This window comes from Myxocyprinus asiaticus, chromosome 2, assembly GCF_019703515.2.
Source record: "Myxocyprinus asiaticus isolate MX2 ecotype Aquarium Trade chromosome 2, UBuf_Myxa_2, whole genome shotgun sequence".
In the NCBI taxonomy this organism is placed as follows: domain Eukaryota; kingdom Metazoa; phylum Chordata; class Actinopteri; order Cypriniformes; family Catostomidae; genus Myxocyprinus; species Myxocyprinus asiaticus.
The window spans coordinates 28,203,870-28,220,519 of NC_059345.1; the positions used below are offsets into that span (position 1 = coordinate 28,203,870).

The following is a 16,650-nucleotide window of genomic DNA, read 5'->3' on the forward strand; positions in this document are numbered from 1 at the left end:
GATCTCCGATCATGATCATTCAAGGTTTTTTCAGACCACATTTCTTCTGCAAAGCTGACGGTTCACCACTATCCTTCCAGGTTTTAATAATGCGTTGGACAGTTCTTAACCCAATTCCAGTGATTTCAACAATCTCCTTAGTTGTTTTCTGTGATGCAGGCCAATAATTTGCCCCCTCTGAATCACAGTAACATATTTTTCACGACCACGGGATACGTCTTCCGACATGGGTGTTTAAGAAATGAGAAGCTACACACTGCATCAGTTAGGGTTAAAAGAATTGTTGCCAGCTGAAACATATTAATCACTGCAATAATGATCCAACTATAGGCTCTTTAGTATCTGCTTATTTAAATCCAAACTGCTTGGGGGCAGGCAGTGTATTTTTGTATTTATTTATTTTTAAATATTTTTTGCAGGGTCAGAAATGAATGGGGGCTATCTTTATTTAAAAGTTATGCTCCCACACTAAATTCCTTGACCATTTTCCCCTCTTATTCAAAATAAACTGTACTAGTAAGTAACACTATCGCTCCTTGTGCTATGCTTTCCTGTCCATCTGAAAAGCCTCCTCCCCGGCTAGACACCAAAAAGTATAAAGTAAGTTAATCAGGTCTGCAAAAACACAAAATATAATTTAACCAAATTCTACATTGTACTTCATAACAATATTAGCAATAATAATATCTTAAATTAAATTTTAAATACAGTTGAAGTCAGAAGTTTACATATACCTTAGCTAAATACATTTAAACTCAGTTTTTCACAGTTCCAGACATTTCATCGTAGAAAACATTCCCTATCTAGGTCAGTTACGATCACTAATTTATTTTAAGAATGTGAAATGTCAGAATAATAGTAGAGAGAATGATTTATTTCAGCTTTTATTTCTTTCATCAAATTCCCAGTGGGTCAGAAGTTTACATACACTTTGTTAGTATTTGGTAGCATTGCCTTTAAATTGTTTAACTTGGGTCAAACGTTTTGTGTAGCCTTCCACAAGCTTCTCACAATAAGTTGCTGGAATTTTGGCCCATTCCTTGTTTGTAGGCCTCCTTGCTCGCACACACTTTTTCAGTTCTGCCCACAAGTTTTCTATTGGATTGAGGTCAGGGCTTTGTGATGTCCAATACCTTGACTTTGTTGTCCTTAAGCCTTTTTGCCACAACTTTGGTGGTGTGCTTGGGGTCATTGTCCATTTGGAAGACCCATTTGCAACCGAGCTTTAACTTCCTGGCTGATGTCTTGAGATGTTGCTTCAATATGTACAACAACACAACTCACACAAATTGACTTATAATGTAAGTCAATTTGCGTGGGTTGTGTTGTTGTATGTCTGTGTGTGTGTATACTGCTGTCTACAAAACAAATAGCCTTTTAAGGACAATAAATTTGAGTTGAGTTATATCCACATAATTTTCCTTCTTCATGATGCCATCTATTTTGTGAAGTGCACCAGTCCCTCCTACAGCAAAGCACCCCCTCAACATGATACTGCCACCCCATGCTTCACAGTCGGGATGGTGTTCTTCGGCTTGCAAGCCTCACCCTTTTTCCTCTAAATATAATGATGGTCATTATAGCCAAACAGTTCAATTTTTGTTTCATCAGACCAGAGGACATTTCTCCAAAAAGTAAGAACTTTGTACCCATGTGCACTTGCAAACTGTAGTCTGGCTTTTTTATGCCGGTTTTGGAGCAGTGGCTTCTTCCTTGCTGAGCAGCCTTTCAGGTTATGACGATATAGGACTTGTTTTACTGTGGATATAGATACTTGTCTACCTGTTTCCTCCAGCATCTTCACAAGGTCTTTTACTGTTGTTCTGGGATTGATTTGCACTTTTCGCACTAAACTACGTTAATCTCTAGGAGACAGAATGCGTTTCCTTCCTGAGCAGTATAATGGCTGCATGATCCCATGCTGTTTATACTTGCGTACTATTGTTTGTACAGATGAACGTGGTATCTTCAGGCATTTGGAAATTGCTCCCAAGGATAAACCAAACTTGTGGAGGTCCACACTTTTTTTCTGAGGTCTTGGCTGATTTCTTTTGATTTTTCCATGATGTCAAGCAAAGAGGCACTGAGTTTGAAGGTAGGCCTTAAAATATATCCACAGGTTCACCTCCAATTGACTCCAATTAGCCTATCAGAAGCTAATTGCCTAAAGGCTTGACATAATTTTCTGGAATTTTCCAAGCTGCATAAAGGCACAGTTAACCCACTGGACTTGTGATATAGTCAACTAAAAAGTGAAACAATCTGTATGTAAACAATTGTTGGAAAAAATACTCATGTCATGCACAAAGTAGATGTCCTAAACGACTTGCCAAAACTATAGTTTGCTAATATGAAATCTGTAGAGTGGTTAAAAATGCTTTTTAATGACTTCATTCTAAGTGTATGTAAACTTCTGACTTCAGCTGTAGAACTAATGTTAAATAAAAGGTTATTAATAATGCAGTAATACTTACACAGAACATCAACAACTTTTAGTGTATAAATCATATCTCTGAATAATGGTAATTGTAAAATGTTTAGTTTTAGCTTGTTTTATGCAGTTGGTATAAAGGAGTTGCTAAGTTTTTTTTATATGTTCCTCATTCCAAATCTGGAGAAATGTTGTAATCACCGCCTCTGTATCATTGCATTATATTCGTTTTGTAGGCCAATTAAATAGCCAAAATATTTGGAAATATGTAAATGAGAAAAAAGTTTCAGTCACAATGCACATAATGCAATGTAGAGATCATGCAATAGTGTAATTATTGAAACATCCCATTATTCAAATTGAATTAACTGATTAAATCAAAGTATTTGACATAAAAGAATGTCATTTTATAAGGATAAAAAAAGCCCTCATTAAACAAAAGAATGCCCCTGTAAATCAATTCCAGGGGGCAAATATTGCCCCTTAAAGGAAAAGTTAATTTCAGACCCAGATTTTTTTGTCAAATATAATATTTTCGCTCCAAAGGATTGTTGTGTAAAAAGTGTAATGGAAGTATCTTTGAATAAAATCTAACAACTTCTCCAGTATATACAGTATGTATTTAAGTGATGAAAGTCTTGAAATGCCTTAAATCTAAACATGCTATATTGAGCAATTTCTTTTTCCAGCAAGAAAATTGCTTTACTTGAGTAAAGCCCTTAAATGCATTTACAGTAAATAGGATTTAAATACATTCACTATGAAACATATAGAAGGATAGTGTTCATTTGGCTGAACCGAGTACTTAGCTGTGTGTACAGTCTGTGGAGGGCTAACATTGCCGTTCTGTGTTTGTTAGTCCTGGATACAGCAGGACAGGAAGAGTTTGGAGCCATGAGAGAACAATACATGAGGACAGGGGAGGGCTTCCTTCTCGTCTTCTCTGTCACTGACCGGGGAAGGTGAGCAAACGTTCCACTCACGTTTTCTCTCAACTTTCTCCCTTTCTTCCCATTTCCCCATACATTGTCGTTCTCACTTTCGCTTTCATTCAGTTTTTTTTCCCTCCATTTTTCTCATGTCTCCCTTTGCTGTGTCTCACTTGAATTTCAGTTTCACTCATTCACCTTTTCTGTAACTAGAGTCATGCTAATTAATACCTAGCTTTTTATGTTTGTTTTCTCTCATTGTGCACTGTGCAGCACAGTGTGTACAGTTGGGGAATGTGGTGCGTGATTAGCCATTCAATGTGTGTGTTTGTGTGCACTTGTGCCCTTTTAGGGTCCTTCCTACTTTGTGTTTATGGTGCAAACAGTTTTTCCTTCCTTCGTTTACATTACCCTGCTCAGAGCTGATGGCAGAGGCCTCTCTGAACACAGTCTCTCCAGAGTCTATGACAAGCAATTCCTTCTGCAGTATGACATTTACACTGCTCCGCTCCACTCAAACTGTTAGCATTAGAACCAACACAACAGAGACCCCATATTAATGTCCCTCCCTCCCAGCCTCTCCTGACTGTTCTCCATATGATGACTTTTAGCAGTCTTAAAGCATTACTGGAAAGTTTATATCAACAGCATGAGAACAGAGTGACCTCCTGTCATACTGTGGACTGTAATGCAGTTCTGCAGCCTGAGAGCGCGAGATAACTGGTCATCAGCTGGAAGGGTGGGCTTGCATTCCTTTTAGGTTTTGTGATGAGGCACTCCTCTTTGTGGGTCTGTACACTTGTTTTGTTATACTCACGAGGGCTAAATTTCTGAAAATGCCCTTTCAAATTTAGTAAACCCTCTTAAAATTTACCTGTTGTGAGGATGGTCCTCACCAGTAAAAAAAAAAAAAAAAAAAAAAAGTCATAAATGGACCAAATACGTTTTTGAAAAAAAAAAAAAAAAAAAAAGGCATAAATGGACCAAATACGTTGAAAAAAAAAAAAAAAAAAAGTCATAAATGGACCAAATACGTTTTTGAAAAAAAAAAAAAAAAAAATGGTAGCATTGCCTTTAAATTGTTTAACTTGGGTCAAACGTTTTGTGTAGCCTTCCACAAGCTTCTCACAATAAGTTTAGATAGTTTGTGTCGATACACCCGGTGTAGACAGCCTAAAGGCGTTGTGTCGTGCTGCATCAACGGATTTGCCTGATATTTAAAATGTCATGACTGTTTGATAGTTTTCGGTGCTGACACACCATAAACTATCAAGACATTTGAAATATTTATGAATGGAACTGTTTACTTATAGTTTTGCAATCGGGTCCAAGTGTTTTTTACTGCCCCATCCTTCAATAACTGTTCCTTTGTAAAGCTTGAATCATTTTATGACTAGTTCACTAGCAATACACGCTGATATGAGACAAAAAAAAACATGCTATCCACACTGAAATACACTGAAGACACATCCACATGATGCAAATACTACATAGTCCAAAGCACGATGAATAGACGCACACACATCCAGTTTCCAGTTTCGTCCAGCACTGAAATGCACATCACCGGAAATGCATCAAGACCATCAAAGACATCCATCTAGTGCATGTTTACATACACCAACAATTAAAAATAGTGCAGATTGGCGTGTTTTTGCTCAAAACAACAAGAGGCACAGCAGCTGAATGAAACCGAATGGCTTTTTCTTTACAGAGATAAAAAGTTGCCCAAGATACATGACAACTGTCAAAGTCTGTCTAGTGCATGTTTATATGCAAAAATAATTCAAAATAGTCAAGATGGGTACCCTTTGGTGTTCAGGAATAGTTAGGCCACAGTAGGCCTGTCTGTCCTGCTCTCTCTCCGAGTATGAACTAAGCACCAATGGGTGGGGCTAAGGGTGCGATGATGTGAAGAAGGTGTGGATGTTTATTCGCTGTAGAGGTGCTCATGAATGAATGGGTACCCTAGTGATGTAGGGTTGTCGCGGAAGTAGAGAACGAGCCGTTTTTGCTGTTTGGTTTTAATAAATACTTTTATTGCATTTGTGATTTATGTTTTGAGTTCTGAAATTTACAATATGTTTTTATAGTAGAATGACCAAAATATAATTCTACATATATATGTGTCAGAGTATCAATGAAAATTTGATTGCTCTGAAATGACCCTTTTAAAGGATTAGTTGATCCAAAAATGAAAATAGTGTCACCATTGTTCCAAACCAATATGACTTTTTGTCTATCTTCTGTGGAAGACAAAGACATTTTCAAGAATGGTCAAGCTGATCTTTACCATACAACAAACACATACCGTGATCACGGGCTGTCAAGTTCCAAAAAAAAAAAAAAAAAAAATTTTCAGCAGTGTCCGAAAGTAAAGGGGGCTTGGGGCAAAAGTGCCACTAAAAATGCCCCTGAAATTGAAAATGTGGTGGGAAAAAAGCTCCTGTAATGAATTTCTGTTTTCATTTGTAACATTTCTTAGTATTAGGGATGTACCGATACTGGTATCAGAATCAGGTCCGATACTACGCTCGTGTGCTCGTACTCATAAAAATGCTCCTATACCAAAAACCGATACCATCTGACGTACAAATGTCATTACGTAAACATTGAGCGTACATATTAAAATCATTTCATGTCATAGTGAGATTATTAAACAGCAAAAGCTGTGATTTAATGTGATAAAGATTTAGTTTGCATGTGCAGCGCTTTAAATTCTCATACTGGATCTTCCTGTATCAAATACATGACACCAAACTACATTAGTTCTAACATGTCTCAGAATCAAACAAAAACAAAAAAACAACTCATAATTGAGTTTGAATATGCTGAAACATGAATGCAATTTGAGAGCTGTGAATTGCACGACTTGAGGGTGAGAAAGTGTTTGGGCAAACTCTTCCTTTAAGAACAATAAAAGTCAATGGGAGATCATGTGTACAAGTTTGTCTGTGTTTCTTGGTATGTATCTGAAAATGTATTGCAAGCTTCAGTGCTGTTTGTATTTCGTTTTTACTGACTGTGTTTCCCCTTATTTTCCTTAGCTTTGAAGAGATCTACAAGTTCCAAAGACAGATCTTGAGAGTGAAGGACCGAGATGAGTTTCCTATGATTCTAGTGGGTAACAAAGCTGATCTTGAGCAACAGAGACAAGTGAGTAGCATGAATCACTTTAAGTGCTGTCATTTCAGACAGCTATACAGAATCAGGACTATAATGAAAATTTTAATACTCTTTGTCTGCACTGTCTGCAATCATAGCATTACTTTAAAGTCTGTTGTAATTTTTTGCAGTGTTCATCTACAGATTGTCTATTGCAAAAGTACACATTTATATCTACACATACTGACACAAAGCACAATGTCACTTTTAAAAGGTAATGAAAACTAATGAATGAAATTCAAAAAGGAAAGAGAGCTGAAAAGCTGAAAAATGTCAGTGTAAGTGTGTGAGGGGGAGAGATGGTAATAAAGTGCTATGGGGTTATCGAGGACGTTCTGCTGCTCAGATTATGTTACACTGCCACCTAGTGGAATGTATGGTAAGAAAGGATGTCAGCCCATGCTAATTGAGTGTATCAAATATGTATGTTTTCCTCCATTGCCTTTATTTAACATTTTGTAAAAGGCACTTTAAAATATATGCTGTTTTAATCAATATCAATTAATAAGCGTGACAGAAATTTCCAAGTACATAGCAGGATTGTAGTTGCAAACAGCTAACTTCTCTCTTGTCCTCATCTCTTCCCTAATCTCAGGTGTCCCAAGAGGAGGGCCAGCAGCTAGCCCGACAACTCAAAGTCACATATATGGAGGCCTCAGCTAAGATCCGTATGAATGTAGACCAGGCTTTCCATGAGCTGGTTAGAGTCATAAGGTGGGTTTGTGTTCTGCACTACATGCAGTAGTGTGGTATTCAGGACATACAGTAGTTGTAATTGAATGCTAGGCTGAGTTTGGAGTTTGAGTTTACCATATACGGCAAAAATATTAAGAGTAGTATGGAAGTATGCCATTCCAAATTCAGCCCTATTGTACTGTTTACTACATTCTGTGGATTGTTTACACTGTATACTGCCTACTGTTTTGTTTAAATAAGTACAGTATGTGAAGCAGTATGTATATGCAATGATAAACATGTCAAACTGTAGTATGGAACTTTTGTTGTAACATGTTTAATTTGGTGTTCAGTTATCTTCTTACAAATTAAAAGAGTTAATTTTCATGTTTTGCAAAAAGAAAAAGAAAAAAAAAGAAAAAAAAAGTCTTAGCTCTTGGCACTCCAATTACTTTCTGTTAATTTTCACAATGGAAATGGAAGGTCAAGTCAAGCGCATTGCACTTTGGGATGCAGTAGTTCATGCAGTGTGTTTTGTTCTGTACTGCACATTAAAATGGTAAATGTGGTAATTGTAGCAGATAATTGGGGTATTTCTTGCATACAGAAAAACTGCATACTGCACATCATATACATACAGCAGAAATAATATGAGAAGTATGGTAGTAACATGGCCTACAGTGGTATAATGTATAGATTGATAATACTGAACATATGTGGCAGACATAAAGCCAAAAGGCTTGTATTTTGTGTAAAGTCAGTATAAACAGGCCTTAATTGTAAATCAGAGACTTGTAGATTTAATGAAACATGTTTTGTCTGATTGTCACATCCTGATTCCTCCCTCAGGAAGTTCCAGGAGCAAGACTGCCCACCCTCACCAGAGCCCACGCGCAAAGAGAAGGACAAGAGTGGCTGCCATTGTGTGATTGTCTAATTGGCCTTTCAATGCCGCCACTCACCCAGCTGCTGTCACCAGTCCCTGCCCCCAACCCTGCCTTCTGACATCACATACTGTGTGGATGAACTCGCTGCCTTTCTACGTGTGCATGTCTTCAAAACAGAGTCACTCTCATAGCCTTAACAGGGGTGTTTCCAGCCTCTAGGACTTCACTACTAGAAGAACCAAACTGACACAGTCTTGATCGAACTCACCATTCTACCTTCGACTAGAGTACTGACATAAGTGTGACTTGTATCGCAAATAGAATATGGTAATCGTGCCCCAACACTAAACATCGCTTCTTTCAAATTTGCTATAAAACACACAGTTCCTTTTTTGTATTTTGAAGGATTTTTTCCCTCTTGCCTTGTGACATTTGTAATTTTGCTGAGATCAAAAGACTTAAAAAAACACCATTGGGGTTGTTGAAGAGGAAATCTTTTAGTCGCTGATCTTTCATGAGATGATGAGTTGAAGCTTTGTGTGTGTTGTGCCATAACTGTTTTTACTTCCATATGCTAAGCAACAATTGTACATATGTGAAGAGTTGTGTGGGTTGAGACCACCTTTATAATGACAGAACTCAATTGTCAGAGTACTGTGTGTGAGACTGATGAGCTTGTTTTGACATGCATTAAAACATTAATGTACTCGCATATACAGTATGTACATAGATAGATAGCCTCTAGCATAATAACCCTTTGTCATCAGTTTCCTAACTTTTATTTTGGTCAAGATGCTATTTTATTATCATCAGACTTTTTAGTTCATAAAGGGTAGTTCAGACCGAAAACGTTCTTGCGTTGAAAAAAGCTAGATGCAGCACACCGAATAGAACAGAACGCAGGTGTCTCGAGGAGTGGTCAACCGATATGGGTTTTCACTGGCCGACGCAGTACCGCTATCTAGAGAGCAGGACGGCCAATGTAAATGCAGATAAACATAAAACAATTTAACCACAGCAAATCAGATGTACACAAAATTTCAAAAGTGAAACAAACACTTATTTATGCAATATTTACTCATAATTTGCATAAACTTGAAAAGAAAAACCTTAAAAAACAAAGTGTTGACTATCCATTGACAAATCTATTGGTAGATTTTGGAACTGACACATCTGAATTTTAACACTTCTATTAAGCAAACACGGTTATTGGCCGATGCCGATAATCACAAAAAAGCCAAATATCAGCCGATTAATCGGCCTGGCCGATATATAGTTCTATCACTAGTCTCGAGATGTGCTTTTAGAAGTTTATGTTCTTTTTAACTTGGCATGGTATTTTTCTTTTCATAGAAAAACAAGTGCAGACGGACGCAATCAAGGCTTTATGGCATGTATGGATTTGCTTCTTTTTAGTTCTGTGATCTCAGATTGTGAAATGTATTATACATGACATGTAGCCAGATTGTTCAATCCTTTATAACTCTCAGCTCTGATTTCTACAGACTATCTTCAGACTCAGGTTGCTCCATAAACAGTGCTTTTACAACGTTCTTAGAATGTACAAAGCTCACTCATTAGTAGCTCACTCAAGCTCACTCATTAGTAGGCTCTGTTCTGTACTAGGTACCCCACCAGGATTGATTATACAGAGTAGTCGTCTCTGAAGTAATCATATCTTTTTTTCTGGCCTTATTTCAGTTCACTTGTACACTGATTTTGTTTTGTATTGGTTTTGAAATGTATTTAAATTACTGAAACGCACAAGGACAAATTAAAATGGACTGTAGAACTGCTGACATCGTAGGCATCTTTTAAAAGAATAGTTCACCCAAAATTTTTAAATTTTGCCATTATTTACACACCCTAATGTCGCTTCAAACCCATATGACTTTCATTTTTCTGCAGAACACAACAGAAGATATTTTCGTCACAATTTCCATACAATAGCAGTTGATAATTACTCAAAGCTGAAAAAAGGGTGTCATGACGTGACTTGGTCACAAGACGTGCATTAATCAGTGGTTCAGTGTTATTGACGTGTCACCATATTTGATTTGGGCATTGTATACATGAGTTGATTAATGATTTGATTTGAGTGCATAACAACTTTATATTCTGTCTTTTTATCATATAAAGTGGTCGTTTGCTATCAGAAGACTTGGAATGTGACACACAAGTTGGATTACTTTTATGGACTAATTTTATGACACTTTTGGGGGCTTTTTAGGTCACTGATCTCCTTTTCTGTTCTGCAGAAGAAATATGGGTCATTTGGGTTTGGAAGGGTGAGTAAATAATGACAGATTTTTTTTTATTTTTTTTTGGGAAACAATCCCTTTAAGTATCTTATCACATAAAAGAAAATGATTCAATGTTTTTTATTCAATACAGCTGTAGTGTGCAAGAATTCATATATCAGAAATCCACATTCCCTCAAGAGAGGTCTGTTTTTAATATATATAACTGCAAGGAGAGGTTGATGTCTCTGTGACATTCACACTTGGTCATGGTATTTCTCATGTGTCAATCTGACAGGTGATAATTTCCTTCCTACTCCAAGGGTTCATATCACTATTGTATTATGTTGCATCTTATGTTTCGTCTTCCTTTTTTTCAGCGTGCATTTCTGTACGAGGAATACAAATAAACTATTTTAGTTTTGTGTTTTATCATCATGTAATATAAGAAAAAAGGTGGAAGTGATCTTTTGAATGGACATGATTAAATGTTTTTACTATATACTTTTATACATTATTTTCTTATCAGGCTAGTTAATGTGTATTTTTATATGTTTGTAAGTGAAAATGCCCTCATGGCACAACAGTGTGTATATGTAAAGAGTAGTATTAAATTATCCAAGTTTGTTTTTAACAAAAAAAAAAAAAAAAAAAAAGGCCAATGTATGTTGAACTGTGGTCAAAGACCTTTCCTTTTTTGGTGGTCTGAAGTGGGTAATCGCTCCCCACCCAAAACTTTGTCCACCTCATAGCCCATAATTCAATCCATCTCCACTGGTGAATTCTGGGCCAGTGTTTTAAGCATATGCCCTTGTGTGTGTGCTTGGTTCAAGGTTTATTCCTTACCCAAAAGCTTTTCCTTTACACCAGACACCAACAAAACTAATCAACATGAAAAGGGAAAGCTTTGCCAAAACTGCTTGGGCTTGTGCTGTTCAGTTTAAGTCCTGGTCGAGCTTGTGAAAATAGAAGCACAGCAGTAAAGGATGGAACAAGTGCAAGACTCTTCCTAGCAGAGTCTGAACATCTAATCCATACTGTGTTTTATGTGTCACATATGTCCCACTCATGTATAGCCTCTGGTGCTATAATAAAAACTATTATTAATCTAATGGACATTATTTTTTGCTTTTCCTTACAGAGAGGCAAGAGTTTAGAACATCCAAATGAATGTTGCACAAAATTTTAGTTTTTAATTTTTGAATGGACATTAAATGCAAGTGACAAGTAGATTTATATTTTACTTTATCAGTTTACAAATCACTTGAGCTTTTTGGTACTTTACGTTCCAGCTGATATTGTGATAAGCTGTATGAAGACTTACTCTTTTTTTCTTTTTTGTATTGTTATGGAGTATATTGCTTTATAGCATTATGAATAAGTGCAAAAGGAAGAGGTTGCCATAACTTGGATAAGATTCAGTTATCATGCACTGACAATTATAAGTGTGAAGCAAATGAATACAACGTGGTGTTTGAAAGAACAGCTATATATAGACTTGTTGCTGTATGTGTGAGCTGTATGTACAGAAGTTTTGGCCTTGTTATTTATATAAACAGCCAATGGAAATTTGAACAATTGTAATGTCGCCAAATGATCTATTGCAGTAGAATTAGTTTATCCCTCCTGCTGTGCCCCAGAACTCCACATTTCCACAAGCTGTCTTAGAGAATAAACACTTAGGGAGAATTCACCCTTAAATCTTAAAATTAATAATGCATAAAATGCCACAGAGGTTTAACCAAAATTGAGCAGATCAAATGTAGAGGTCTTTAGAAGGATTTGTGTAAAAACAGGGAGTTACAAAATGTTTTTTGTTAAAGCATTCATATTGTGTGGGTGAGCACTTTGTAAATGTGTCAACATCGCCCTGGGATACAACACATATTCACATGGACAAGTGACATGGCATAATCATCCACACCTGCTGGCAATAAATGCTCATAATAGAAAATAATTACTATTGTATTGGTTACCCAGTCAGCCAGGTAGGTAATGTGTATTGCATGCAAGACATGTGATACTGGTCTCTGAATCTGACTGGAACTCGTATACTCCTGCCAAAGTACTGGCTGAAGATGGGCATTACTGGAATCTGATGAGGTGTTGTAGCCTAGTAACTGAAAAGAATTAGGTTTAAACAGGAGGTGATCCAAGACCTTTTACCATTGTTTCCTTGAACAAGTCACTTATAAAGGGGGCTGTCTCTGTAATAAGTGTAATGTAAGTTGCTTAACCACTTTCACAATTCTGGATGGCTTATTGGCTATGATCAGATGCTGTATGGCTTGAAATGTAGCTTGAAACTTTTCGCTGTGACACCTATTGAGCATGTGACAAAAGTTTTGATCCTACATGTTCTTGTCAGGATCAAACATGTACCCCAGACTGGCTTTACTCCATTTGAGCTGTTGATTGGGAGACTGTTCTGTAGCCTTTACAGTACCTTTTTGTAGTATTGGTAATGAACTGGTGGATTGGCAGCATACTGTATCTTTGGCCATGGGTAAAACCTATGCTACAATAAAATTACAAATTTTGATTTTAAATGTGGCTTGCAAACAATTTAATGTTGTCAGAGTATTTGTCTACTGGAAAATTGTGCTTTTTGCCCCTTTAATGGTGTAGTTACAGCATTTACCAGTAGGGTCTTACTTGACCAAGGTAACAGGCCAAACCTTGACCCCTTGCTGTAAACCCACCATTCTTTAAAAAAAACAAAAACAAATTGGAACCCTCCACTATCAGGAATTACCTCTCCTTCCTTGAAGAAAATTTGGGGAACATGCTGTACTCTGATATGCCAAATGTCATCCTTTCATACCAAGATCAACCTGTTTTACCCCTACAAATCTGGGTTCAAAAGTAGTTATTCTACCAGGGGGAGAGTCATTATTGCACCTTAATGTTGTTCTAAACCCATCTGACTATCTTTTTTTTTTCTTTTCTTTTTTTTTTCATACAAAGGGAGAAATTGAGGAAATTCTGCTCACTGATGTCATACAATGGCAGTGGATGGTGCCCATCTCTTCAAGCTTTAAAACAGAGAAAAAGTATAATTTAGCATTCAAGATTTAAGTTTAATATTTAACTGCATGCCACTCGTGCCTTGTTCTGAAGACACATGATAAGATTTGATGAGAAACAAACTAAATTCTAAATTATTATTTAGTGAAAATCCTCACCGGCCATTGCTCTCCTGCATTATAGCAGGGCCGGTTCTAGACATTAGGCTTTGTTCACACTGCAGGAAAAATCAGATTTTTCCTCAAATCCGATTGTTTTGAGTGACTGTTCAAACTGCAACTTATATGATTTTTTTCTGTTCAGACTACAGTCGCTATCACATCCACATTAGTTGTCATGGTAATGCAGAAAATTGCATGTATTCACCATGCATGAGATTTTAGCGATGGATGTTCCTTTACGACTCAGTACACTTGACATTGCATCAGGAAGCTGATGCTATGGGGAGTGTCCTTCTGTACGACCTACTAGTTATAACCTTTTTACAATAACGTCAATTCTAAAATTGGCTATGGTGTTTAAGCCCCGCCCTTTTAGGTGAGAAGCTGTCTGGTATAAAAGCGGGCGCCAAACACCATTCCTCAGAATTTTCTTCCTTCAAGACAGTGATTCATCTCTCATCTAGAAGCCTTCTACTACTTCGCTGTCGACATACACAAGTCAGCGGGCGGGATCTTCATGGCAATTAAAAGATTCTCCGCTTCCCTGCAGTGTTCCGGCGAACATCACTCCGCCTCGCTGCTTGACACTTTGCTGGTGAATGGGCCGTTTCCAGTGTTGCCAATTCCTATTGGGTGAAAGTCACTAGACGCGCCTTAAAATGTCACTAAAATGTTGGGGGGGCGTTGAGTGAGTATTTAATTCCAACTCTAATACACCACATCAACAATAGACGGTGTAACAATCCACACAGCACCTGAGTGCTGGAAACAACTTCAAAACACCAAAATAAATAATAATACAATTATATATCCCTCTACAAAACGCAGGGCAGCACACAGCATACATTTTTTAAATATGTAAAATATAACATCCTACCTTACAATAGAGCCTGGATGACATCCTCGTCTAAGTGGGGCTCTTCTTATTCAGGATTTGCCTGCTTGCTTTCTGAGTAGTAGGATTCCATTGTGCCAATTATTCTGAGCATGTTGGAAGGCAGGGAGTACTGGTAGCATTTCTTGCCTTCAGTTTGAAGTCCGTATTGGATGTGCAAAACTGAGTTCACAGTTAGGAGCGACAGACAATTTCTTAATTTAGTTTTAACCACATTTATTTGACTGAACACGTGTTCCACTTGTGCATTGCTGTGTGGCAGAGTAAGGATGGTCAGTGCCAGATTACAAAGTTCTTTGAATGGTTTGTCACCTGTAGCACCTCTGTAGGATTCTATTTCACACCAGAATTTCTCAGTGTTATCCACATGTTCCCACTGGATGTAATGTATGTTACGCCACTGAATCTCAATTTGGTTGATTTCTTCAGGGGATGTCATGAACATTTCTGCCAGTTCTGTTATGGGTTTCTTTGTATGGCGAAGTGCTTCACCTACAGATAATGCAGACATCTGCCGCAATATTTCTATATTGTCGGGCAGATGATTCCGGATCTCCTCCAGCAGTTTCACTGTGAAATCAACACACCTTGTATCCCTGCTTTCATTGCTTCTGGCACAGCATCTTCTCTGATAGCCTTCTCGGCCTTGTATCCAAATTGGGGGTGAGGATCCAGGTGTTGGCAGATATCACCTTTGAGGTAATCAACCTGTGCAGTTGGAAGTGTTACACTGCACCCAAGCCTGATTAGTCCGTCAATTAACTTTGTTGGATCAACGTTGTTTCCCTGGAATGTTTTGTTGACAGCCTGCACCTGTGATAGCACATTTTTCACAAATATCAAGAATACACGACTTTGTGGATCACAGTACAGGCAGTAGAGTTGGTCTGCCATGTAACAGCGCTCATTCTCTCGTGCAGTGGCAAACAGAGTTTTCAGTTCAAGCCACTGTTGAAGGATTCGCCTTACTGCTGGCTCTACAGAGATCCATCTGGTGGCGCACGCATGCAATATCTTCTGTGGCTCTTCTCCTTCATTAATTGCAGCAAATAGTTTCTTGTAGGTTATTTGCCTTCCTGCACTTTGAGAGAACCAGTTGTAAGTTTCCTTCACTATGAAATCCAAAAACTTAGGGAGGGATTGTTCATAAGCTTGCGACACTGCCAGAATCAAATTGTGACACACACAACGCACAAGAACAAGGTGAGGAATTTCAGATTTTAGTTTTGCACATACACCATTGCTTTTCCCTATCATTACCGATGCATTGTCTGTACCATTTCCAGTGAGTTTTTTGAGGTCTTGCCCCAGTGTCGTAATGCAATTCTTCAGAGCGGAAACTATTCCATCTGCCGTGAAATCTTCAAGTTCCACAGCACTGAGAAATCGTGAAACAATTTGCTTTCGTTTTGCACTGAAGTATCTTATGACAATGCCAAGCACCTTGATCACAGAAATGTCGTTGGATTCATCTATGAGCAAACTGAATGGGCTCTCACCAACGTCTGCCACAAGCTCACTAACAAAATGAGGCCCTAATACATTATTAATGATAGCCGTACACTTAGACCTGTGCAGCTTCAGTGCAGGTGCATGAGAATCTTTAAACCGAGCTCTGCACAACTCGGTTCTGCAATATATAGAGCTACATTCCTTGGTGAAGATGCAGCAAATTAATCCATACGAACCTGCCTTGAATCCGTGAAGGGTTTTGTGCATTCAATGTGCTTTGCAGTATTTGCGTGTTTAATCAAGTCTTACGTTTTTGCATTCAGTGCAGTTTTACAAAGCTTACAGAACTTGCCTCAAAAAGAAATAACCGCGAGGTAGAGCAAGCATGGCACAAGTTGTTCCGTATATTGTCAATTAGATAACTGGCTTTGATTGGTTGAACTCGGGGGTAAGGGGAGGGGGTAGGTAAAGTCTATGCATCAAAATCCTAAATGACAGTCACTATAACCTATATAGACAGCTGCCTCAGCGCAAGCCCCACGCCGAGGGGTAAACCCCCCCCCCCACCCCCGTTCAGCAAAAGCGCTCCTGACACACAATGCTGTTCCCCTCTACCCCACTGCTGTTTGTCGGGAAAGGACTACTGTTGTTCAAAATGTTGTTTCTGTGTCTCACATTCAATCAAATGCAATAAAAAATGCAAAAAAAAGAGTACAGCGCTAGTTGCACATGCACGAGACGCTCACACTTTTTCAATAAAGAGCTTTCACTTCAAAGCCCACACATTATGC

General features: G+C 38.0%; 1 protein-coding gene across 1 annotated transcript in view; it reads left to right on the forward strand.

Moving 5' to 3' along the window:
• Positions 1 to 10,826, forward strand: part of LOC127452046 (ras-related protein R-Ras2-like) — a 65,948-nt gene extending 55,122 nt beyond the window's left edge. Inside the window, exons 3-6 of the mRNA XM_051717199.1 lie at positions 3,291 to 3,393; positions 6,405 to 6,513; positions 7,118 to 7,236; positions 8,047 to 10,826. Of these exons, the coding sequence (XP_051573159.1) occupies positions 3,291 to 3,393; positions 6,405 to 6,513; positions 7,118 to 7,236; positions 8,047 to 8,134 (419 nt within the window). The 3' untranslated portion in view covers positions 8,135 to 10,826. The remainder of the gene's footprint in view (positions 1 to 3,290; positions 3,394 to 6,404; positions 6,514 to 7,117; positions 7,237 to 8,046) is intronic.
• The last annotated feature ends 5,824 nt before the right edge of the window (positions 10,827 to 16,650 follow it).